General features: G+C 37.1%; 1 protein-coding gene across 2 annotated transcripts in view; it reads right to left on the bottom strand.

Moving 5' to 3' along the window:
* EMB (embigin) overlaps positions 1-26,927 on the bottom strand; it is a 39,890-nt gene extending 12,963 nt beyond the window's left edge. The window contains exons 1-4 of one of the 2 annotated variants that reach the window (XM_045565839.1): positions 26,653-26,927; positions 16,173-16,262; positions 2,184-2,370; positions 1,864-1,952 (exon numbers count right to left, since the gene is read on the bottom strand). In XM_045565839.1, coding sequence (XP_045421795.1) covers positions 1,864-1,952; positions 2,184-2,370; positions 16,173-16,262; positions 26,653-26,764 — 478 coding nt within the window. In that variant the 5' untranslated portion in view covers positions 26,765-26,927. Of the gene's footprint in view, positions 1-1,863; positions 1,953-2,183; positions 2,371-16,172; positions 16,263-26,340; positions 26,423-26,652 lie in introns of those variants that run through there. The other variant, XM_045565840.1, reaches the window with a different exon arrangement.
* Between the last annotated feature and the right edge of the window lie 246 nt (positions 26,928-27,173).

A 27,173-nucleotide genomic window follows, 5' to 3' on the forward strand; every position in this document is an offset into this window, starting at 1 on the left:
TTAAATGAGCATTAAAAATGATTTGGTTAAACTAAACTGCTTCAAGCAAACTAGAAAAAAAAGTCAATATTCAATAACTCTTTGCCTTCTGTAAAGACTTGATTTAAAACCTAGGCCTTGTGTTCATGTTCCTGGCTCTAGCTAGCAACATCTAAGCTATCTCAAAGTTACTGAGGAATCAAGAGGCCTTCCCTAAGAAAACTTGGCATTAAATGTATTGGTATGTTGAAAAGTAAAACACTTCTGTTAATCTTCACAGTAGAGGAAAGAATGATCACTTCCATATAATAATTTAAGTAATTTATTACAAGAGACCTAATAGAAAAAATGTAATATATTTAATATTTAAACTTCAAGCAGGCATGACTAGTATATATTTCCAGAGAACAATGCTATTTCAAAGAAAAACAAAAACAAATCTGTGTTTAAAACTGAATCACCTGGGAGCACTTTAAGTCACAAGATTTGATAACCATTTCCTCAGGACCCATAGGCCTTCTTGACATATTTTTAAAAGACTCAATAAAATATGTTTATGGGGATTTTGAGTATGGGGGTGTTTAATATTCTTTCTTGGAAGGAAGAGAGAAAGAAAGAAAAAAAGAAAGAAAGAAAAGAGAGAAAGAGGACAGGAAAGAAGGATAGAGGGAGGGAAAGAAGGAAAAAAGGGAAAAAAGACAAGGAAAAGGAGAGAATAAGGGAATAGGAGGGAAAGGGAGGGCAGAGAGAAGAAGAAAAGGGAATGAAATGGGGAAGGAAAAGGAAACAGAGAGGAAATATATATAGTGTATCTATTCCTTTACTGAGTTAAATTAGGCCAATAGAGGAAGGAAAGTTAAGAAAAAATATACATGGTGAAAACAATCAAAGAATGATACTAGTTATCTGCCGTTGGAGAGACCAAAGTGTATAAATACAAGGATTTATTATATTTACCAAGTTGGAGCAACTACAAAATCAAGCAAAGGCAGAGGAGACTCAGTGAGGGATACAGGAGTGAGGCGCCTTAGCCCAGGCAGTGATGAAGCAGGCCATCCTGCTCTGGGTGGGGCCTTGGGGATCGCAGCCAGGCTTTGTCAGAGCAGCTAGTCAGACATCAGAACTTTTAGGAAAACAAAACTTTTAGAGAACAATTTTCATGTTCCCTGGGAAATTAATGCAAAGCAGAGCCCAAAGTAGTTTCCCGAATACCGGCATACTATAGTTCACTTATCTACCATAAACTATTGGGTTTTTCATGAAGATAATTATCCAACTCAAACAACTAGCCCTCATTTTGGGACTCAGATCTTCTAAAGTTTTGGTTTAATGATAATAATAGTAAAATACTTTGATAGGCTTGTTCCCATGGGAGAGAGAGAGCTGTGGATGATATGCTGAGATTTGTGTATATTTTTAAATGTCCTCACTTGGTGAGATGAAAAGTGGGCAACCCACTGTGCATCTCCATGTTATTTTTAAATTTTATGAATCCCTAAAATTCCACATCCTGGAGCCATGGATATAGAACATCAAATCATATTCTCACAGGCAGGGAACACAGTAACTTAGAAATCTGGAGGACTATTTTAAAAGCTTCAGATTTTAGAGAATAAATAAATTCAAGAGACTGATATGATTTACAAATAACCTGGTAGGGTGGCCTTCTGAACTAATACCTGTGCTTTAAATTGGGGAGTGGAAGAAAGCAGGAGGGAAGTGGATTGGGAGATTCAAAGTTGCCTCTTGTGATTCAGTGGAAAGTATTTTCTTTCAGCTATATTGTTTATTATAGTAATGATCATTTAAAAATAGGGGGAGAGTTAGAAATCTCAGAACATAAAGCTGAAGTTATTAATTAATCTTCAAGTTACCAATACTGACCTCTGAAATTAAATGTTCCTCTTTGTTCCTTTTCCTCTTGAAAGACACAAGAATAACTTCCCATGTCTTTGCTATTAGTGATGGTGAACCTAAAGATAATTCAAGATATTAATATGGGCTTAGTTCTCAAAAACCTTCTTAATGAAAATGAAAAGACTTAGCCATTAATCAAAATTTAAAAATAGAGATAATTCTGTAAATATGCAAATTAGAATATTAGCATAACATTCAAGTGACTGCAAAGGAAAGAATGTTCAGTCAACAAAAATCCTTAGAATTGAGCTAATTTTGCCTACCGATAGAGGATTTTATATACTCACGTGTGCTGGGTATATAGGATGTTTCCTGTTGCATTGATAAGATAACCATTCCCAAGTATTTCATCACCTTTTTTCCAAGTCACATTTACTGAATTCAAATCCCTAGATGTTGTTAACTGGCATGTGAGTTGTATATTAGAAGGTCTGTCTAAGGTGATATTTTTTTCTACTGGCATTCTGGAATGTTCTATTAGCACAAAAGAAGACAAAATGTGAAAGGTACATTTGAGGGAAATCCAACATAAGTTTTAAGTTATTAAGAACAGTGTTCTACCAACAATTTCTTAACGTAGTATTCATTTGTTTGAAGCATTATTCCTCTGTCAACATAGATTTGGTTCCCATTCTTATTCTCTTTCACCGGCACACCTGAAGACAAGTTTTCATCTAACATTAACAGAATCACAAAAGCCCAAGGCTGTAACATTTATCTCGTTAAAATCTCTGTAGCTGAAGGGAATATAGGCGGGAGAGCACTGTAAAACATGTGTGCCATATGCTCTGACAGTGTAGAAACAGCACAACTGTAAAAACAAACACACAGGTGGGGTGAGAATGGAGTGGCTGCTTTAACTCTTTTCAGTAATCAAATCAAGAATGATTTGTGTGCAATGTGGATTTGAGTGATAAACTATATTTTACCATTCCCAATCTTCTTAAGAAGCTGTAGGGGGCCTGGATATAGCTACAGTACAGATGTAAGACACAATTTAAATAAGCATCCTGTAGTTCTGAATTTTAACTGAATTTAAAATATCAGTATGAATTCATGAGGTGTTTACCTTAAAAGTGCACACACACACGTATACATATATATTGAAGGGGTCCAGAATATGCCACTGTAATGTAAATATTTTGAGCAGAAGACATTTGAGTTCCTGAAATCTCTTCTCTGACTAAAAGCAGAGCCTCCTGAAAGGACTCAAAACAATCTCAATTGTCATAAATCCCCTGCCTAGGAGCAACAGGGAAGATTGCCTCTGATCGCCAGACAGAAGTCTTCACACCACACCCAAATAGGGGCTGTCACAAAACTATCATATCTCCCATCTAGTCTCCCAAGGGCTCATTTATCTTTCCAAAAAGTCATTTGTTTTTCCATAAGTGGACTTTCCCCTCCTATTACTCTATTAAGATGGTATATAAGCCCCAAATTCTAACTGCTCCTTTGAGCCTCATTTTGTTCAGTGAACGCCAGGGCGCACAGGATTAAATCTGTCTTTTGTTTTGCTAATCTCTCTTTTGTCAGTTTAATTCTCTGAACCTAAAATGGTTAAGGGAAAGTTTTTCCTCCCTGACAGTTTGGCAAGGAGGATGGGATGGCTGGGACTCCCCACCAGATTTTGAGCCTGCAGCTGAGATCTAAGGACCAAGCCGGCAAGTGTAAACTGCACTTACCAGTCTCCCAGATTTCTGCTGAGGGTCCAGTCAAGTGAGGGCAGTAACAGCCTCAAGTCTTTTCTTCTTCATTTTAATCCTCAGATTCGCAACCACTAACTCTGCCAACACATACCCACACCCACACACAAATACACCCCAGTTATAAAGGATACATAAAGCCAACTTTAATTTTGAACAGTGGGAAATAGGCTGGGAGCAGTGGCTCACACTTGTAATCCTTTGGGAGGCTGAGGCAAAAGGATTGCTTGAGGGCAGGAGTTGAAGACCAGCCTAAGCAAGAATGAGATCCCATCTCTATAAAAAATAGAAGAATCAACTGGACATCCTGGCACATGCCTGAAGTCCCAGCTGCTTGGTAGACTGAGGCAAGAGGATCATTGGAGCCCAGGAGTCTGAAGTTGCAGTGAACTATCATAACACCACTGCACTCTAGCCCGGGTGACAGAAGGAGACCGTCTCAGGGAAAAAAAGAAAAAGAATGCTCATGGGAGCTTTATGCAGAACACTGGGAAATAAAAGAAAAATATCAAGCATGTACCTTGCTTGTCCTATACTAATTGTAGTACTGGCTAACAAAATAGTAAGAAAGAAAACTTTCTCTTTATAGAATTCCAACAAATAAATAAAAAAGGAAACATAGAACTATACTACAATGATGTTGCAACCCCTAGTAAATCATCATACTAGGCATTTTGCATCAACTGCTGCAATAATCTCAAAAACAGAACTATGTGCCTTTTGAGGATGAATACCCCACCACCTAGGAAGTAATCCTGTCAAAAAAGGGGGGTGTCTTGAAACTGATTAAGTCTCTAGATCCAATTCTCAGTTTATAGGAAGTACAGAGGATGGAAGAACACATTAAACTACATCTCATGAAAGTAATCAACAGAATCCAGATTGTGGGAAAACTCTATAAGATAAATGATCTGGTTTTTTCAACAGATAAGTTAAAAAAAAGAGAGAGAGAAATAGGTGTGTTAAGGAAACCTGCCGATTATAAGATACTTAAAAAATGGCTTTAAAAGAAAAGCAAAACTAAGCTCTAATACTTAGATGCAAAACTGGGTAATAAAACAATATAGAAAAGCAAGGAAGTGCGAATAAAAATCAGAATAGTGGGAGTTACTCTTAAGGGAAAAGGAAAGAGCTGTATTTGGGAGAGGGAACTGCATTACATAAGCAAATTTCCTAAGCTCTTCTAATACTCAATAATGGTATGGTATAATTAAAAGTAGAATGTAGAGCCAAAATGTGGAACGAAAAAATAAACAGAACTTAAATAAAATATTATATCACTTTTAATTACATTTAAAACTTTACAAAATGCTTTCTTAAGCAACGACCAGGTGCTAAGTTTGCAAACAGTAAAGTGCTTTGTGAGCACATGCTTGAAATAACTGCTTGTATAATTGCAAAATTGCTGAATTGAATTTTATGCTGAAAACAAAAAATAACATTTGATGTCTCTAGAATATTGCCAGATACTACCTATTCCTTGAAACTGCCCTTGCTTGGCTTCTATTTCATTACCCTACAAGACTCTATTTTGCTAGCCACACAAAAATTCTTCCAATTGCCCCTTAAATGTTGTTGCCACTTGGGATTTTGCTCTCTGGTCTTTATACTTCTCCATTTGAGATTCCTGCATTGGACACAACTTTTACCTCTCATATTCCTTATCTGCAAAACTCTAAGCTCCATTCAAGACTTCTTTCTTGATCTCCAGGCCTCATAACTCCAGGTGTCTACTGAGCATCTAAACCTGGCTATCCCATGGATACTTCAAACTGAATATATCCAAGGGAGATCCATTAGCATTTCCTTCTCCTGACCTCTAACACTGAATCACATACTGCAGTATTCACTTGATTCTACCTCTAAAATATCAATCAAATTTGCCCAATTTTCTTCAACCCTCCTTATTTTTTTCATTAGGACTAGCAAATGACCTCCTTACTTCTCTTGGCTACTTTTTCTTCCTCCATCTATTTTTTATAATGACACCAAAGTCGTCCTTCTAAAAGCAAAACTCAAATTACGTAACTGCCCTGATTAGATATTTTTCATTTGCAAAACAAAGTATCTTTATATTGGATACCACAGTTTCCTTATTTGTAAAATGGAACAATACGTATTTCGTGAGACTGTAAAAAGTGCTATCATAAGAAAAGCACTAGTAACATAATTTAGCAATTGTTAAATAGCCTCTTATTTCTCACCATTGTCTCACTGGGAAATATAATAAAAACTAACACGTATGGTGCTAAGAGTTATATGTTGATTTTATCATTTAATCTTCACGACAGTTTTATGAGGCTTATGAGGTAAGTATAACATCATCATCATCATCCCTACTTTACAAACAAAGCAAAGAGAGGGTGACTATCTTATCTAAGATCTCACATCAAGATGATGGCAGCACTGAATCTCAAATTTAGGTAAGGCTGAGTCCAGATTCTCATAACCAACAGTATATATACCAACACTCAAAGATACAAAATTCTCATGGCAATGAGATTATTATAACTTTATCACTTTCAAATTGTTGAACCAAGATTCTAAATGAAAGAAGATATTAATAGCAAATGAAACAAATTTATAACATAGCAATATACATTTTGAATGTAATGATAGATGAATGGTGTGATCAACACATTTAAAATATTCACATTTTCAGCTAACACTCTTTTACATAATTTAAAATGTAATGTAGCCTTTCTTAGTGGCAGGCAATCCTCTAAGCTCTAATTGTTATTATCCAAGCTCTTATTGATACCCTAATTGTTTCCTATAATACTTTGCAGGTGCTTCTAGCTTGTTTTCCTTCCTGTCAAGAAATGACAGCATCAAAAAAAAAAGTAAAAAAAATTCTACCTTTTTACATATTTTGTGGTTAGCCAACAAACTAATGTGAGCTCAATGGATGTTTCAACTTCCCTAATATTGCACAACAGCAATGCATTTTTGCTGTTTTGGAGTGTTACGAAAACCTGCATGACATCTACATTTCTAAGACTATAGAAACTTGTGCAGGTTCTAAAACACATTTTCAAAAGACTGTTCTTAAAACCGTATGGTAATTTATATGTCTAAATACATTCTTATTTTCATAATTAAAATTTTAAAAGTATATGGACCTTTCAGCAATTTGCAATCTTGAGAGAAATGATTTTTAGATCTTCTTGGGTCCCTTTAGAACCCGATCTCTTTATTCACTAGAAATAAAAGTCTACTTCATTTACTTTTGAAAAAGAGCAAAATGGAAAAAGTCAATTAAAACTTCTTGTATAGGATGGTATTTTCAAACATGCTTTACTAAAAGAGTTAAATGAACTGTAACACGTACAACTGTTAGATGGAACAACTCTGCTTAAAGCTGAGAAAGGAACTATACAGCCCCATCAGCCTGACTTTTCCTTCATTTCACCACTGAAGTCAAGGAGGTCCCTTGTTACATCCTAAAATTTGAATGAGACATGCAGAACGCTTAGAGAAACAGTGAGAAGGCCACACTAACATGAGGCCAACGCTTCAATATGAAAGTGAAGTGATCAAAAAAGTGAAACGCTCTCAATTTTAACATTATGTTATGCTTCTTACCATATGGACTTGAACTGACTTTATAAAATAACTACTCTGGATAACAATAAAATATCTTAAACCTCATATCCAAAATGTATAAAATAAGAACACTGTTCTTTGAGTCCCATAATTTTACCTCTCTCCCCAAATAAATCTCATATTGAAGTAAAGAATCTTTATCATTTTTTCACTGAGTCTGTCAACAAGTCATTTATATGCCCTCTGATCAGTGCAATACTGATGTGATATATTATAAAATACAGGTAGGTGGTTCCTGAATTTCATAAGCTTAAAATGTAAAATTGCCAGTGGGCACAGAGAAACCTGAAAGGATATAAACCCAATTTGAGTAAAAAGTATATATATGTTTTATACACTGTTTTATATGTATATAAAATCTCCAAGTTATTCCTTGGGAATCTCTCAAGACCTATGAACTATGCAGCTGACATTATGAGCACAGCCTATTCTCAGACTTTTAGGAAATTTTTTACACAGGCATCCTCAAAAGAAAGACTTCCTAGAAAATGTGGATGACTTCTACACAAATGAAGCCAGGTTTAACAAAATAATTCAAAGATTTAGCAATATTCTGAAACAATGTGCTAAAATTATTCATGGGGAGATGTTGGTTGAATTTTATTAAATAAAGCTCCTATTGGTCAGTGTTCTCCTCCAATTCAATTAGTACAAGGTATCTTAATTTAATGATTATTTCTCTACTTTCTAAACCGATTTAAGATCATTTCAAAGAAAAATGAAAAATAGTACACAATTCTATGTGAATTTCATAATTGCATAGTTCTTGTTTTCAACAATGTAAATTTAATTTGAGGAGGTAACATTGAGTAATAATCCAACAATGAAATATATTTTTCTACAGAACAGAGAATGTAATAATATTGCAACTATTATTCACATCAGTTACAGGAAAATTACAGTTAATGGTCACATTATTTTAGCAATCAAATAGCTTTGTTGCCATTATTTCCAAATAATGAACACAAAGTTAATTCAACACTGTAGCAGTGGACATTTACCATATTTTTGGACAACCAGAATCTAACGCCCTTCCCCTCCCTTAAGGTTTGGTGAGAGGCAAAACCCCTTCACTCACTATGGAGGCAAGATATCTCTTCCCTCTACCCCACTGAGGGCCAGAGCTTGGCCACTTGACTAATCATATTCTCTCACTCAAGACCTGAAAATTAGAGAGAAGGATTTAAGGACCGAGGCAGAACTGCAAAATTAATCACAATAGCAAGGGTGTCTTCGTTTGTTTGCATTGCTACATAGGAATACCATAGGCTGGGTAACTTTTAAAGAAAAGAGGTTTATTTGGCTCATGGTTCTGCAGGCTATACAAGAACCATGGCACCAAGTACCTGCTTCTGGTGAGGAACTCAGGAAGCTTTTACTCATGGAGGAAGGCAAGTGGGGAGCAGGTATGTCACCTGGCAAGAGAATGAGCAAGAGAGAGAGGAGGAGATGCCAAGATCTTTTAACAACCAGTTCTGACATGAATAGAGCAAGAACTCACTCACCTCCTCGGGGAGGGCATCAAGCCATTCATAAAGGATCCACCCCCATGAGCCAAACAAACCACACCAGGCCCCACCTCCAACAATAGAGATCAAATTTCAATGTGAGATTTGGAGGGGACAAATATTCAAACCATATCAAATGACAAGTGTCTACCAAGGATAATCCATCATTATTCATTTACCCATTCATTCAACATTTACTGAACACCAACTACTTGTATAACTGGCCTTGCAAAATGACCCCCTCCCTAAGTTATTTTTTTGTTCTCCCTCCACTACCTCAGATTTTTAGAACAGTCAAGCCAAAAGAGCAGAACATTGTAATCCTCTTGCTTAACTATTAATAACTTTTCCACAGAACTTTCTGAAGACTCACCATACCTCACCAATAGCTGACTCCTGAATCAGACCACCTGCAGACTCCGTGACTTCAAACCCCACTCAACCTGACCTGCGTTCCACAGCACACTATAGAAGCCCTTGCCCTTAGTTGCATGGGGAGGTGGATTTGAGAAATATTTCCCATCAATCACTTTCAATAAAGCCCTTTCTTCCCTGGCAAAATTTAAATTTTGAAATGGATTATTCTAATGGCATTCAAAATTATTTTAGTAGCACAACTATTTCAGAAATAAATCAGAGGAAATCTCAATGGAAACATACAGATGCGCGCGCGCACACACACACACACACACACACACACACACACACACACACTATATAAAACTGATAAATATGTTGCTACAATTAATGAAGACTGGAGAGGTGTAGAAAACATTCAAGATTGGCTTCTTCATGCCCTCATCTTCCTTCCCCAACATGGTTACATCACATAGAACAAAGGATTTAAAAAATAACTGGATTTTGTTAAAGACGAGTTAAGCACAGAGACCTCAGGTCCCACCAAGTCAAGAAGAGGGCTCATAAATACCTAATGTAAATTGAAAGCAGGACCCACTACTTTGATAATGAACTTCTCCAAACTACAGGTGCTTACGCTTTGATATCAGTCCTTGAGATTTTGTCTTATATCAGTGATTTATGTTTCATGGTATCAACTTCTGGGGTGCTACAAATACAGACTCTCAGGCCTCCTCCCAAAGATTTGGATTCTGCAGGCCTAGGTCTATGCATTTTAGTACACACCCAAGTGACTGTCTCAGGTCATGGGCCTCCTTCACAGAGTCTCTATCATACCACTTTTATTTATTGACTTTCCAGAACTTGGCACTGTCTGATATTACCTTTTTAATTAATTTGTTTAATTATTTATTCATTGCCTCTCCCCAGTGAAATATAAACTATATGACATTAGTGGAGAGGAGATAGAAAGATAAGTCCACAGTGTTCACCACGACAAAATAGGCTTTCAATAAATTTTTATTGAACCAATTTTAATAATGCAAGTGGCCCCTAGGATACAGTATTTACAATACTGAGTCATTTCTCTAGACAGATAAGGTACCCAGCCTTAGACTGAAGGTTCAGGCCTATTAAAACTCTGCCTCATGAAGTATATATATAAGGAATTCTAGGCAGAAAGTATTTAAGAAAATATGCAAGAAATGTTTAAGAAGTTCTTGTCTCACATAGTTGACTCATTCATTGGCCAAAACAAATTTGTTCAGTATTTTTATATGCTATACATGATACACAGGTGATTTAAAAATTGTTCATCTAGCTGGGGAGATAGGATTCAAACAAAAATAAGTACAATTAAGTTTAACTGCAATAGATACCCTAAATAAAATGAGATCTAAATCACAGGTGATAATATAGTATCATAAAAACATTAATTCTCTCCAAAATTAATCTGTCTAGTCGGTGAAGAATCAGTCAAAATCCAAAAGTACTTTTTATGGAACTTGACTTTTAAAAGTCTACATGAAAGAATAAAAGCCCAAGAAATAGAAAACCTATTTTTCAAAAAGAACAAAGATAGAATGTTTGAAAAATTAATATTAATGATGCTATAAAATGCCAAGAAATTAATGGAATAATATAGGCAGAATTTTTCAGACTGCAAGCCACAACCTTTTAGTGCATCAGGAAATCAACTTAGTAGTTATCATCAGATTTGTTCTTTAATGGTTTAAAAGAGAAGAGAACCCTCTTAGGTGTGGGTGTTGTTTAATGAACGTTTTTTTCACACGCATGTGAATGTGTGAGTGGTGCATCAGGTTACAAGGTAAAATTTATTTCTTTGGGTAGCACTTTAATAAATTTGATAAACACTGAAAGAATAGAAAACAAAATAGAATTTTTGGAATTGGAGATATGATTAGGGTGATATTTCAAAGCTATTAGAAAAAGGAGAACTATTCAGTTAAGAGTATTGAGACATTAACTATCTGTACAAAATAATAACAAAGTTAGTTCCCTGTCACATACAAAACATAAAACTATATTCTAGATGAGTTAAAAAGTAAAGGGTGAAAAATTATAAAAACAGTAGGAGAAAATACAATGAAATTTCTTCACAATCAAAAATACCATGTAAAAGTTTAAAGACAAATGGGAGAAAATATTTGCAACTTCTAGAAAAAGTACAGAAGAAGTATCCAAAATTTATAAGTAACTCAATTAAATAAATTAAAAAAATAAACTTAAAAGCAAAATGGATACAGGCTATTAACAGTTAAACACATAAATACATACACACACACACACACAAACACACAAATATGGCTAACTCCAAAATTCAAATTAAAACAAAAGTAATACAGCTTTTCACAGTCACTGACAAAGACAAAAGAGTGCAATAATATCAAGGACTGGTAAGGACGTAGGGAAAATTATCATCAAATATATGGGTGGGGATAAGGGAAAAATTTTCAAGATGCTTTGAAGGGCAACTTGAAAGTAACTATTAAAATAAAAACGTACATAATTTCTAACTGAACAATTCTATTATACTTAATCCTAGTGAAACATTCACAATTATGCTGACAGATATGTGTTCATTGCTATGTGGTTTATAACAGAAAAAAATATACTAGTGAACTAGGGTCCATTAAGAGAAAAATGTCTAAGTGGCTTATTTATACGGTGCATACAAGAAAGAAGCTAGATCTATATGTAATATGGCTACATCTCCAAGAACTAGTGTTGAATGACAGAAAGCAATTTTCAGAACAATACATATGGACTTATACCACTAATATGAAAAAATACAAAGCAATGGTTTCTACGGATGCACACACACAAACACACACAGAGCATGGGAAAGAAACACCCTGAACAGAGGTCACCACTGGAAAAGAGGAGACAGAACAGAGATAAAGTGGTAGATGGCTGGTTCAACAGGACTTAAAATAAGTCATAATTTACTTTTATTTTATCTTCAGAAGTTCTATTTTTTAAACCTTCTTTGTTTTTCTTTTAATAGCATAATGTGATTTCTCATGTATTTAATATTTCTTCTTTTACGTCCCTACCTAGTATTTCTATGACCTGTAGCTCTGGAATGTCTAATCCGATTGCTCCTTAGCTCTCAGTGTTAGGGGTTGCTTTATTGTTTTTCATATTTCTGTCTTGTGACATGTTGGGGCATGTGTCAGAAAGGATTTTATAGCCAGGGTAGACAATGCATCTTCCCACAGACATTTTTCAATTGCTTTCCTGTAGAAATATTACCTGCCGGGGGTCATTTTTGTGTTATTTCTCAACTTTAAGGCTGTACAAATATAATACAAGTAATGTAAATTTGTGATCTAAACCTTGTTGAGAGTAGGCCCATGTCTTTGAATAATCAGGGAAATCTTTGGGGGTTTGGGGTAATTGTTTTAAATTTTTAATATTATTTTTAATTGAGAGATGATAATGGGAGTGTTTTGTTTTTAATGCAGAACAAAGCTTTAAAAAAGTCAACTTGTCGTCTTATACTGCCTGTTGATTTTTTTTTCCCCCTAGGTCAAAGCTTTCACTGTCTTTGTAACCTAGGAAGCATCAGCTTTCTGGTGGTTTTCAATTCCAATTCCCCTCCTTGGATGAATTCAAGGCCTTGTTTTTATATTTCTGTGACTCTTAAAACTCAAGTGCCTAAGCAACAGACACAGGAAACCTAACACAACATCAATTCAGAGGTCTGAGGCACTGATCACCAGTTTTGGTCAGTGGAAACTGTGTCTTTACTTTTGTATACTTAGCTATGTATTTTAAAAAATGTTTTACTATATTTTAGATATTAGTAGTTGTGGCAGGAGAGTTTTCTAAATCTAATAAATTAGATACTCTAATTTATTATAATGCTGGAAATAATATTTTAATATTTTAAAAATTGAATTTATCTTTACTTATGTAGTTAAAAATTGATAAACAAGAATTAACACCTATCCGAGAAACAAAAACAGTGCTTCTCTAAATGTATTTTATTGAAGACGTGGCTTTTGACTCAATCTATTCTCAAACATAGGAAAGATGATAAGAACACCAGCAGGATGGAAGGAAGAGATGGGTCCCACTTACGATAGAGGGTCCTGTGCCTGTGATTCAACACTGTCATCCAACTTTGTGGTAAGATTGTTTATTAAATGTTAACCATGAAGACATATTAAACCGTATGTCTTCTCATGATGAGGGGGATGGGGAACATGTGCAGGGCTCTCCCTTTTTATGTATAGAACAGTGGGGGTAATTTTCAACTGGGGATCATCTTGCCCTCCAGGGGACACTATCTAGCGATGTTTCTGGTTGTCACAATTTAGCAGGTACTACTCACATCTCATGGGCAAAGGCCAAGAATGCTAATCATCCTACAGTACCCAAACAGCCCCCCACAACAAAGAATTACCCTGCCCAAAATGTCAGTATTTCCATTAATGGGAAACCCTGATGTAGAACAAAAGTAGCCGGCAGCCACTGCCACTTGTGTTGCTAGGGGATCACTCTTCCACTTTCTCTTTCTCTCACTCGCTGTGAATGTTAGGACTCACGATTTTTTCTCTGTACATCAACAGTCCATACATCAGATCTGATGAATGACTCTAAAAAAATATCATGCACAGTTGCACCTCATTGGAGTTATTCTGGAATCTCTGCAACAAAGTGTCTAAATGGCCACAGGCGAGGACTCTTGCTTCTTTTCTTCTTCTGGATCACGGCGGCCTGGCTGCAGGCAACATGGCTGTCCTTTCTCACCTTGGCTAATCTTTCCAAACCTTACATTGTGCCTTAATCTGTCTATCTGCATCTCCAGTGTTTGCATCTCCAACCTCCCCGCCTCACGAGGACTTTACCCAGACAGCTGCTCACATCTCAGCATGGTAAATAAAATGTGCCACTGGGTCAACATGGGAGAGCTGATGCCAATGCTACCTGGCTGGCCAAGAAAACTGTCAGCTATTTTGATTTTATTCTCTATGGCTAAACTACAATACACCAGTTGAGACACTCAACAGTAATATGAAGACGGGAGAAAAACTAAAAGTAACAATACAGAAACATGATACATATAAACCATTAACTTTAATTGTCATAACACAATGAATTCTGAAAACTACTGACATTGGGAAAGTTCATATAGTGATACACACATAGTCCATTATCAAAAGATAGGTTTTAAAAACCCAGTGGTAGCAGAGAGAAAAAAATACTTTTAGTTTTAGTCAAGTCAATTATGCTTTCACAAATTCATTATTAAACAAATGCAATTTCTAAGACTAACCTTTTTAGAAATAAAGTAATTAAAATAGCTTTATTTTCATAGTCAGCCTTCTTAAAATAGGTATAATTGTTTTTAATAATCCTGTTCAAAGAAATGAATAATTTGGTATTAAGAAAGGCTGCAAAGCTAACAATTAATAGTGTAAACTGCCTGGGTTGAAAACCACGAGCTCCAACTTAGGGCCTATGGTTCTGGTCAGTTCATTTCATTTCTTTGTGCCTCTCTTTCATTGTCTGCAAATTACAAATAATAATAATACTCACCTCATAGGATTGTTATAATGATTAAGTTATATTAAGAAATATGTGCATGGTACATAGATCACATTCTGATTTTGTAAAACAAAAAAGTGAATGTATGCAGACAGCATGATCAGGCTGTGGTCAGCCGATTATGTCCTAAGTTTTAATGTTTGCTCAGATTTACAGCAAACTCAAGTTCAAGAGTCTGTGAGGAACAGAAAAGCCTGACTGAAGTCTGATCAAGTCAAAGTAAAGGTAACTAATGGACATTTGTGAACAACTGGTCTCTTTATAGCAGTAGGAATACTGGTTTTAATGGTACTATTAGAATAAAAAAATAGTTACGAGTTAAACCCTTTAAACAAGTTAACTTAATAACCAACCTGGCATCATTTAAAATGTCCATTTCTTGCTCTTGCCCTGAGCATTGACCCTTTGTTTCCAGGCCCCAGCTGTACTGCATAAGCAAGAGGTGCCCTGCTGCCAACACTGCCAGGCTAGTTAAAGAATTTGCAAACTTAATGTCTCACAAAAGTCTCTCTCTTTCTCTGTCTCTCTCTCTTTTTTTTTTTTTGGCCTCCAGCTTTGCATGGACAATAACATGAAAAATATTTCATCCTAACAAAGGCAACCAACAACCAGAACATGCCAGAAGTAAAAGAACAAGTAACAACATAGAAGTGTTGCAATTATTTTTTACAAAGTAAGAATGAACTCCATATATTGGAAAAGAGACATTTGGAAACAAACAAGGGCTGCAAAAAGTCATAAAAATGCTCCACCAAGAAACACAGTGCAAACATTCCATTGGCATCAGATTGGGAAATACACAGGCACACACACACGCAAACACACACCTATTCATAGTAAACAGAAGTGAAGAAACAGTTCATAAGCCTAGAGGACAGTAGACACATATTTGGAGAAAAGGTAATCATTGATTTAATAAACAGGTTTATAATATTTTAAATTCTAATTATACAATTTTACTTTTGTTACTGTAACAGATTAATGACTCTTATGAATTGAAAAAGCTAAGATTACTTGTGAAACACTGAAATCCAAAACCGTGAAAGAAAAAGCAGAGCTCAGATTAATTTTGGAATTCTTTGCCTGTTTTTCCATAGCACCGTCACTGACTCATTTGATATCATCTTTAATTTCTCTGGCTAAAGGTTTTCCAGTAGGAAACACGAATTCTCCTCTTGACGTAGAGTGATGTTAATGGATGTACCAGCAGGAATTGATAAAAACGTAAGAGTATCTGCAAACCAAAATTAATCCTCTCTTTTCTCAGGTATCCCTCTTCTAGGGACCCTTTCTTAGCCCTAACAGGTCTGGAATGACTTCCTCCTCTCTTTGCACCCAGAGCACAATGTCCTGACCACATTAGATTCTCATCATAGTATAGTTATGTACAGTAAGGGTGTTTCTCCCACCAGACCATGAGCAGGGATTAGCACTTCACACGAAGCAAAAAGCAATGGCTTCATTAAAAATTTTTTAAAAACCTTATTTTGGCACTGTAATATTTGAAACATGATATACTTACCAGTCAATGATATGTTATAACTCTCCATGGAAAGGTTATTGTATTTTACCGTCATCTCTTCTTGGACAGGTAGACTTGTAAAAGGTGAATCTGTAAGAGAAAGAACATGGAATTACACATTCTTACCAAGACTAAATGACTATCGAAAAGCCCCTTTGCAACAGCTAAAATGTTATTGTATACTATGAACGAAAAACAGTATTTCCAGGGAGTTCTAAATCTTATATGCTCCAAAGATATTCAGAAATCTATGGGGCTATTACATATGACAAAATTTCTGATTTTCTATGTTTTTCTTTAACCTAAAAATCTCTGATTTATAGTAGATGGCTTTTTTAAATAAAAACTTCCATTTTCTTATTCTACAATTATAATTGCTTTTAAATGAACTGTAGACACTGAGGAATTAGACAAGAGTGCCAGAAAAGTGAAAGACACGAACAGGCAGAAAAGATAAGAGAACAAAGAGGAACGGGTACACTGCCACACAGGGCATGAAAAAATCAAAATAGAAAACATTGGACACTAGAGCGCACAGAGAAAATAGTTGCAGGGTGAGTTTAGGCTGCTATTTGTTTTCCAGCTATGGTTACAGTGAGACAAATCCTCTAGGCATCTGAGTTTCCTCTTTCACTTGTCTCTCCTTTTGAAAACTTTCATCAAAGAAACAAAGTTTTCCATTTCCACCTCTGTCCCTCTTCTTAAAGCTTCTTTTTGTACACTGCCTACTGTTCCTTTGACTTTTGGGCCCCAGACTTTACCTCCCAGGAACACTACCCCAACTCTATCACACAAGTCTGAGAGTGGGGGGGAAAAGCTTATTAATGTAAACTTGGCTGCATTCTTTAAATCTCCCATTCAACGTAAATTAAACCTGAGCCTTTTTTACGGCACTTTTTGTTTAAATACTTTGCTCAGAAAATTCTTCCTAGTCTAAGATTAGATTACCAGTTCTTTCTTTTCTTATACATATGAAAAATGTTATCAAAGTTGGTGAATGCTTTTGTTGCTTTAGCTTTATACACACCTTTTGTAATATTGCCTAATAAAAAAATGTATGTAGCGGAATGTAACACTCCAATGGCTGTGCTCCAAAGGTCTAATCACCTCTCACACAGCTTTGAAAGTTGGAATGCACTTATTCATAAAATAATCCTTTAATAATATACTTAAATCACACTACCCTCTGACACTGATTACATAGGGAAGTATGTTGTAAGTTTCTCCCTGGGCTATCTGGAATGCAAAAGCTTTCCTCCATCCACATCCAATATTCATTCATTCATTCGTATTCATATTCTCCCTCCCCTCCCACCTCTCTCTTTTTCTCACTCTCACTCTGAAACACACATACACACACACACACACACACACACACACACAGCCTAAAAAGGCTCCCATCAATCAACATTATTTTCCTAATGAAAATTCCTTTTTTCCATTCTTAGGGATAGCTCACTCAGAGGTTGTATTAAAGGGAACATATTTCAGAAAGATCAGGGCAGATGCTATTCACTCATAGATAAAAAGCCAGGAGGGGATGAATGGGAAAGAAAGGGTTGTTCTATATCATCTGTTCTGTGAAGCTTGCAAAACATAAGCTTTGATAGCTTTGCTTCTTTGCTAGGTAGTACTCCTTCCTTGGCCTAGCTCACTCAGAGCAGAATACAATCTTGAGGGTTCTTACCATACTACTTATCCCAGAAACAAGCCCATAATTCTTTTGAGATTATCCATCATCATTTTTTATTATTCACACAATCTGTAACAATAAGAGTGACATAAACTAAAAAAGAAAAAAATGCTTTCTATCATTCTTATTTCTATTTCACTTAACTAAGTGAATATATAGAACACCTGATACATACTTGATGCTGATGAGAGCATGAAGCTGAGGAAACTTGGACCCTAAAGGGCTATGTGGATTGTGACAATAGGAGTTTAGGCTCACAAACTTGTGATCAAGAGTCATTAAAATTTCAGAGTAATAAGCATTCATACATCGCATTGACTATAACTAGCCTGTATATTTTATACAAGTTGGCACATCAGCTACAGTGTGAAGCCTGATCCTGGAGGTGGAATGAAGGTAAAGATAATGCCACAGAGATGAGCTCTGAAGCTGGGGCTATGTTCCCACTGCTGGTCACTAGGACCTGCTATGGACTGGCCCACTTGTAACTTGTATTAGAACAAGAAGAGAAAGGGATTCTAAGCTTGGCTTGGGCAAAATCTAAGCTTACTGCAGTCGAAGGAATAGGAATGGAAGGAGAAAACAAGCTTCAGGAGGTAGGGAAGTCTGGGTAGTTCCAGAACATACTAGCTGTTGAGGCCATTTTCAATTGCCAGTTCACATATTAAAAATATAATCATTCATAAACCAGAGACCACCTGTACCCTACCTTCATATTCCCTTTGAAGTATCTTGATCAGGTTCCAGTTTCCTGACCAAGGAACAATCCCGAAATGCAAAAGAACATGTATAACTGTGTTGATTTTTGCCTTGGGAAAAGTCCCTTGAAGAGGCAATATACATAAATGCCTTTAGTGGGAAAGCAGGGCAGTGTACAGAAGGTGTAAGGATAGTAAGAGTGAGAATTCTTTGTTTAGGCAAGATATTTTTAACTAAAAAAGTGAGAATGTAAACCTTATTGCTTTCAGTTGGAGGATGGCTGGAAGGTGGCTGATTCAGCTAACGTTGGAGTTTAAAAGAAATTGGCAGGAGATTCAGGCAGATGTGGTCTGAATACTTCCCTGAAGGGATTAGACTGAGTTACAAAAAGAAGTATAAAATGGAGAGGCAGGAATTCTGGGTCCTAAACCAAGTTCTGTCACTGTCTTGTTACTTGGGGTTTCAAAATACGACACACCCAGCTCGGGCTTTGACAACACATCTCCATTGAAAACCTCAGTTCATAGAGGGAAAAAAAGGAGGATCAGAAAAGTTGCATAACTATGAGTGATGGTGCCCAGATTATAACATGCATTCATCAAGTTATCATACTCACCCCTGTCTTAATAACTGCTGAAAATTTTCCACCTGGCATTCTTTTACAGGTAGTGGCAAAAATGCTAACATGAAAGAGTAATGTCAAATACTTGCTCCAGAGAGTAATGCAATTTTTTTCTCCCTCTGCAGGGTAGATAAAGCATGAGAATTTTGCATCATAGAAGTGAATAACATCCTGATTTTCACCTATTATTGTTTCATGTGAAATAGCAAAATGATCTCTACTTAGATGTTTTTCACAAGTTACATTTTAAAATAGGCATTGCTAGAAGAGCTTATAATTTATGCTCAATTTATGTTCAAATAAAATAAACATGCTATAATTCCACTCAAAATATTAAGGCAATATTTTCACATATTTCATTTGGAGTCTTCATTTAATTGAAGTAAATTAAGAAGAAAAAAGAAGACAAGTAACACTAAAAAACTGCACTGGGTTTTAGGATTTGCTTTTATTTAAATCAAGAAATACATTTGACCATACCTCCAATTAAGAGTAAACATTCTATCTAAATCTTCCCTCTCCCCAAGTCTCTTCATTATATTTTAAAATCTTGGAAGGGTCTGGACTTCATTAAGAAAAAGGTGTAAGAAGCAGACATTAAAATAAATATCATTCTCTTTATTTCTCTCATCTATATATTGATTGCTATCAATATGCATACTTTATTTAATTTTTTAAAAAAATCTTAATTTTAACATGCTGATAATATAGAATTATAAATGTACAACAGAATTACAGAAACACTACAATTTAGAAATGAATAATATATACTATTTATAAAACGGAGGTTTGGAAATCAAAATATACTTCTTCATGAAAGCAGTATTATATACAACCATGAGATGCCATGCCAAATTGTAAAAGCCATTTAAACCATGATATGGCTAAGCTATAGCATTAAATTATCTAATAACCAAGTAAAATATTGCCTATAAACAATACATTTAGAATTCTATTTCTGGGTTCTAGGAATATAGCATTCCTATCCCCTGTCCTTAACTTCACCAAGAGAAAGAAAAGAAGGGGAATAAGGCTACTGTGAGTCCTGGAAATAATTCTTCAGAGAGAGTACATCACTAAAAGAAGAAAGATTTGTCAAGAAAATTCAAGTCATCCTGACGGGGCCAGACTTTCTAAGTCAGGGACAGATAACAGTACATAGGGAACTCTAGATATTATACAAAATGGGACTGTTGAATAAGAAGGTCATTTATAGACAAGTTATTATTTTTTAAAAAAAAGGTCTAATGATAAGCACTATATGTACTTTTTATTATTATTAATACTAGCCTTGTAAAACTATTTTTTAAAACCTGATCATAGAGGAATAGAACTAGATTGATTTTTTCATTAAAATATATTTTGCAATAAAGTACATTTCAAAGTTCAGTGTGGAAATTCTCATGTTTCAAATCACCTCTACATAGGTCATACAATACTTTAAGTAAATCTTATGCCAAATAAAACTCTAAAAAAAATAAAAACTCAAGTTTAAGATGTCTATTCTTTCTAAAGATGGTAGATTTTTTAAATGTTCCACTTGCTAGGTTAGTCTTTGATAACACTTGGATTTTGTTCAATGGTTCTCAACTAGGGGTGATTTTGCCCCACAGGAGACATTTGGCAATGTTTGAAGGCATTTTGTTTGTCACAACTGGGGGAAGGTCATTGCTTTTATTTAGTAGGTTGTATTAGTTTCCATAACAAATTACCACAAATTAAGAAATTACTACAAATTTGATGGCGAAAATAATAGAAGTTTATTTGTTCACATTTCTGGAGGCTGGAAGTCTGAAATCAAAGTCTCAGCAAGGCCATACTCCCTATGAAGGCTCTAGGGAAGAATTCCTCTTTGCCTCTGCCTAGCATTTAGTAATTGCTGGCAATCATTATAGTTTATAGCTGCATCACTACAATCCCTGTCTCTCTGTCTTCACATGGTCATCTTCCTTCTGTGTGTGTCTGTATCTCTATATCCAAATCTCCCTCACCTTTCTTTTATAAAAACCACAGTCATTGGGATTAAGGCTTACTTTAATCTACTATGACCTCATTTTAAGTTACTACATCTGCAAAGACCCTATTCCTAAATAAGGTCACTATCACAAGTACCAAAGGTCAGGACTTAAACATATTTTAGGGGGATAAACAATTGACTCACTACACATGTACAGGCCAGGGTTACTGCTAAATATTTTATAATAGCAGCCCCCACAACAAAGAATTACCCAGTCCAAAATGTCAATAATGCCAAGGTTGAAAACCCCTGATTTTGAATAGATATACATCCTCAACCCTGATTCTTCAACATGATAATTTTTAATAATCTTCAAATAGCCCTGTGGCCCTATGGTCATGTTATACATAATTTAGGTGCAGATATTTTAAAGCATGAACACTTCTTGCTACCCTTCACTACCAACCACACCCTCCTCCCAAGGACCTATTTTTGAGGACTGGAAAGAGTGCTAAAATGCAAACCAGGAAACCAGTTATAGCTATTAGCCAGCTCACTGCTCTTGGCTATGTTACGAAAGCACTTTGGGTTTCAAGATCAATTAAACGAGATCTCTAAATTCCCTTTTAGGTTCTTAGAACTGCATAACTGTAAGGCTATAAAAAGATTCTGGTTTGAAATTAGGAACACATTAGTTATGATAATCTTAATAACTTTAAAAATGCCAAAAAAAATGGTATTTTCAATGAAAAGAATAACACCTTTTTAAAGATAACATCTATTATTTCTATACCAACATCTGAGATATTTTGTTTTGCCTGAATAGTGACAGTGTTTTTTCAGGAGTAGAGAGTTTATTTTTAACAAAGTGTAGTAAGGTTTGTTCTTTTACATCATACTGATGTAAGTATGTTCTTTTACATCATACTGATGTTGTAAGTTGTTTATTTCTAAGATTCACCTTATATTGTGAAACATATAAGGTCAGCTATATAAAATTAACTTAAAAGATTACAATCTAGGACAAACAGCCTCAACACATATAACTTGTTTCTGTTCAAGGGAATACATTCCTTTGGAAAATGGTACCTAAGAACATAAACAGATGACCATTTCTCAACTATCCTTTTAGTTTAATGACTACCTTAACTCAAGCTTTCTCAGACAGAATGGAATTCTTTGTTTCTTTTCAAACAATCTCAAACTAACAGAAACGTTTCAAGATCATGACATTTTTTTCCCCTGAACCACTTGAGAGTAAGTTGCTGTCTTGATCACCCAAGCCTCTCTAGAACATTACTGTATATTTCCTACAAAGGACATTGCCCTACATCATCCCAATACTGCCATTAAAATCAGGAAATGAACATTTATGCAGCACCACTTCATCCTCAAACCCCATCGAAATTTCAACAAAACTCCCTATAACATATTTTGTAGCAAAAGGTTTTAGCTCAGAATGGCCTGTTGCCATTAGCTGCATGTTTCTCCAGTCTCTCCTGACTTTTATGACCTTGACACTTCTGAAAATCCCAGGAGAGTTCTGTTGTAATATGATTAGATTATAGGTACGCACATTTGGCATGAATATCACAGAGGCAATGCTCTGTTCTTATTGTATTCTATCAGATGGCACACCATTTTTTTTTTTTTTGGTCTCTTTACTGATGATTTTCACTTTGATCATTTGATTAAAGTGGTGTCTACCAAGCTTTTCCACTGTAAAGTTACTCTTTTTCCCTTTGTATTAATAAGAATTTTGTGGGTAATTACTGTTACTATGGAACTGTAATATTTTGTGCTTCATCAAAATTTTCCATTGATTCATTTAATTAATTTATATCAGCATGTACTCATGAATCCATTTCTCTAAGAAGTCCTAATTTACTATTAGTAAAGAATGGTGTCAGAATCCAAGATCTGGGTGCTAAGTATACTCACAGCTATTGGGAAATCACGGCTCCATCTCAGTGGACAGAATTAAGAACACATGCGTGCATACGCATACACACACACATTCAACATACATGTAATGTATATAATATGCATATGTGTATATGATATGCATGACATATTTTCTATACACATGCATGCTTATATCTATGTATGTATCTATATGATATAGATACATAGATATAGACACAGGTAAAGAGACAGTTAAAGTCACGGATGCATGAATGCACACTGATGCTGTTAATTGCAATCCAATACCACAGGGTTCATTCTACTTACTCCACGGTCTTTATTTCCCACTTGTCTAGTGAAAAACCTGGATTCTGGTATCCTTTTTAGATTACTCATTTCATCAATCCCCCTGTATATTACCAAGTTTCCATCACTGCTGCCACACTTGTCCCCACAGGAATGTCCTCCCTCACTGCTCAGGCTCCAACCTCCTGCGCTGGTCTGACTGTCCTGCATGCTTTACCTGCACACCTTGATTGGGATCAGACTGCATGTCTGGCTGTCCCTGCACAGATGCCCTTGTCACTTTGCTCAGCTCTGAGACCCTGTGCAAAGCTGCCCCTCTGCAGGAGCACCCACTTCACTGTGCTCAGGCTCCAACACTCCACCAACCTCACTGGGCTTGGCCTCTGACACTTTGATCTGGGGCCTTTCGGGTAAGGATGTCTCCCTGCTCTTCCCCGTTCAATAGCTATAGGACCCATTCAGGGGAAGATGGGAGGGAAAAGGGAGAAAGGAGGAAAGGGGGTGAGGGTGTCAGAAGACTAGGAAAAAGAGTCACCTGAACTAATTCTTAATAAATGTTTGAATAATGTAATTTTATTGTGATGATAAATTTAGGGTAAACATTTTGACACATCAGAAACATCCTTATTAAAGGTAGGCCTATAGTTAAGTTGTTCCTTTAAACAGTTTAAATGCTTTGAAAGATAAAAACTGATAGCATTTTCTTCTGAGATATGGACTAACAATGCCAGACACATGTGGGCGCTCAAATAACATTTGTTTCAAAAAATATTACTAGGCAGCTGCTATGTTGGGAAGAGGCATATACTAGGGAAGGGAGTCGATCAAGGAAGCACAAAAGCAGGTCCTCCAGAAGTTAAAATGATCATTTCCAATGACTCCAAGGCAGATATTTTTCTAAAGACAAATATGATCCATTCCCCCAATTTGTTCCATGTAACATTTATAATAATGATGCTTAAATATTCCAATTTATGTAATATTTCTCCTTTACAAAGATATTTTACATTTCTGAAAAACCCTAAAAGAGTCAAGGTGAGTCCCTGTGCCTAACTTTATTCCAGGATTCAAACTGTGTCAGCATGTCCTTCAGCTCAAATCAAATGTTTAGATTCAAACACTGTGCTCTCTGTCAGTGGTTCCAAATTTTCACAGGCATACCCAGTTAGCTCAGAGAGACAACTGAGCATTGTATGTAAGCATTGTGTTTAAGTAAACACCCGTTAGATTGACCAATGCCAAATTTCCTGCTCCACTGCTTAACTGAGTATGTAGACTTGGACAATTACTTAACTTAAGCCACAATTTCCTCATCTGAAAGCCAGGGATAATAAAAGCTAACTCAGTGGGCTATAAACTGCATAGTGCAGTGCCTGGCACACAGTTGTCATATAATAAATATGATAATTTATAGTCATTTTTATTATGAAAATTTGCTTCAAAGTCTTAGATTAACAGAACACCTATCTCCAAGTCTGTGGTTTAATGTATCTGGATAAAAAATATCCAGGAAACCTTACAATATCCTTTAGCAAAAAGGAAACTGCATTTCACAGAGAGCAATACAGTATCTAGAAAACAAGCTGAGTTGAGGTTGCCTGACAATTTTTAATTCTGGCTTCAAATTAGATGCTAACTTCATGGCTTTTATCTGACACACTATTCCATAATGTTAGCCTAAGTAGAGATAAAAGGACTGTTTTTACACCATATACAAACACAGACATTCCCTCCGCCTTTCATCCCATTTATTTACACCTTCATTTATTCCACTTTTATTTGTTTCCCACTTTTTTTCTCTTTAGAAATCTGCTCTGGATAGAAATTTAAACCAACAAAATAAGTATCTACTTACCAGCACATGCCTTAGTCATATATCAAAGCAATCGTTTTTAACCTGATTAGAATCACATGGGGAGCTGTGTAAACTCCTAATGTCCAGGCTGAATGCCAGGCCAAAATGAACCACAGACTCTGAGGACAGCATGCAGGTATCAGTATTTTTAAAGCTCTTTGGTAATTCTGACATCTAGCCAAGTGGAGAACCAAAGTTCTAGGACTAACCCAGAATGCACTGGTTCTCAGAATTGCAATCCTCTGAGGGGAATGACAGGTGAATCAGGGATAAAAGAATCGGGGATACCTAGAGGCGGGGAAAAGGTACTGCACAATTCTTTACACGTGGTATGAAGGAAAAGAAATGCGTGGCAAGGCAATTTAGAAATTGACGTTACCCAAGATGTTTTGTCCAAGTTGTTAACAACTAGGCCTTTTAAAAGGCATTTATAAAAAAATAAATAGTCTTACCTTTTGATTATCTTTCTTTCTTTATGGTATGTTTCAAAACATCTACATGCTATAAGCTCATGAAAATAAATTCTAAGGAAAGGTTGAAAACGCTGTGTAGAATAATGTCCGATTCTAGTTACTGACGGCAACTGTGTACAAACTTGAAAGGCTGGTGTGTTCTATTACCCTCCCTGGCTACTAACACTTAGGAAATTTACAACACAGAAACAAGTATTAGAAGGTGGGTTAGATGGAATACTCTCAACATAAAAAGCAATTACAAACAGGTGAAGCTAAAATGGCAAACTTGGTGTTGGCTCTGGTAATGTCTTGTACATAAATTCCTCAAAGTGTCTTAAGCAAACAACAAAAGAAAAACAAGAAACAACCACAAAAAAACTTTGTTTTCAAAGACCATGGTGTAAAAAGAAGACACACACACACACACACACACACACACACACACACACACACACACACGTTATCCTGTAAGATGTGAGGGCTCTGGTTACTTGATGGGTTACAGGTTTTTGTTTTTCCTCAAAGCCAACCCACCTGCTAGGAAGAAAAAGAGTTTATACTCGGGCCTTACTATCCATGCCATTCAAATGAAGGGAGTAGGCCTGAGGGGATGTGGCTTCCAGAAATCGTGGCACATTACCGCCCGCCGCAGTCCCGGGCTGGCCCCCGCACTCACCCACGCACCTGCCGCCCCGTTCCCAGGAGAAACCAGACCCTGCCCTGCTACCAACGCCCAGACTCGCGGGGCGCTGCTCGCTCCAGGTTCTCCCCGAAGAGCGGAGCAGCGCGAGCCGCCCCAGATCCCCGGTTCAGCTTAGGTAACCCGAGCGTAGCCAATGGGAAGCCGCCGCCGCCGCCCTCGCCAGCATCCCCGCGCCTCTCCCCTCCAGCGGCCCCGGCGGGGCCCTCCGCCCGCGGCGCCCCGGGCTCGCGCGCTCCTTCCCGCGCGCCCTCCGCCCTCCCCGCCCGGCCCTTGCGCCCGGCCCACCTGGATCCCCGCCGTCCGCCGGGCTCGGGCGCGCCGCGGCGAGGAGGCACAGGAAGGCGAGCAGCCCGGGCGCTGGCCCCCGGGGCCCCGGCAGGCCGGGGACGGCACGCATGGCGCTGCGGGGTCCGCCGCGGTTCGCCCGGAGGCTGCTCCCTCGGCCCGCTGCCGTCGGCGTCCCGAGTCCCTGTGAACGCTCGCCGGTGGCCCAGCGCCTGCTGCCAGTCCCGGGGGCAGGACGCGCGAGAAAAGGCGGAGTGGGAGGGGCCGGGCTGCCGGCCCTGCTCCCCGGAGAGGCTCTCACCGCGCCCGGCCCGCCATCAATTATGCAGCCCGCGGCCGGCTCGGGCGCGCCCGGATGTGCGGTGCAACCTCCGCCGCATCCTCTCGGGCCTCCGCCCCCCGGGCTCCAGCAGGTTGGACAGGGAGCTTGCCCAAGTGGCCGTGCAGGGGATGCCTAGCCCACCTCCTCAGGTAGAGGTGGTAGCCTTTGCAGTTCTTCTGGGGCGGGATCCACTTATTTA

Source organism: Lemur catta, chromosome 12, assembly GCF_020740605.2.
Source record: "Lemur catta isolate mLemCat1 chromosome 12, mLemCat1.pri, whole genome shotgun sequence".
In the NCBI taxonomy this organism is placed as follows: Eukaryota; Metazoa; Chordata; class Mammalia; order Primates; family Lemuridae; genus Lemur; species Lemur catta.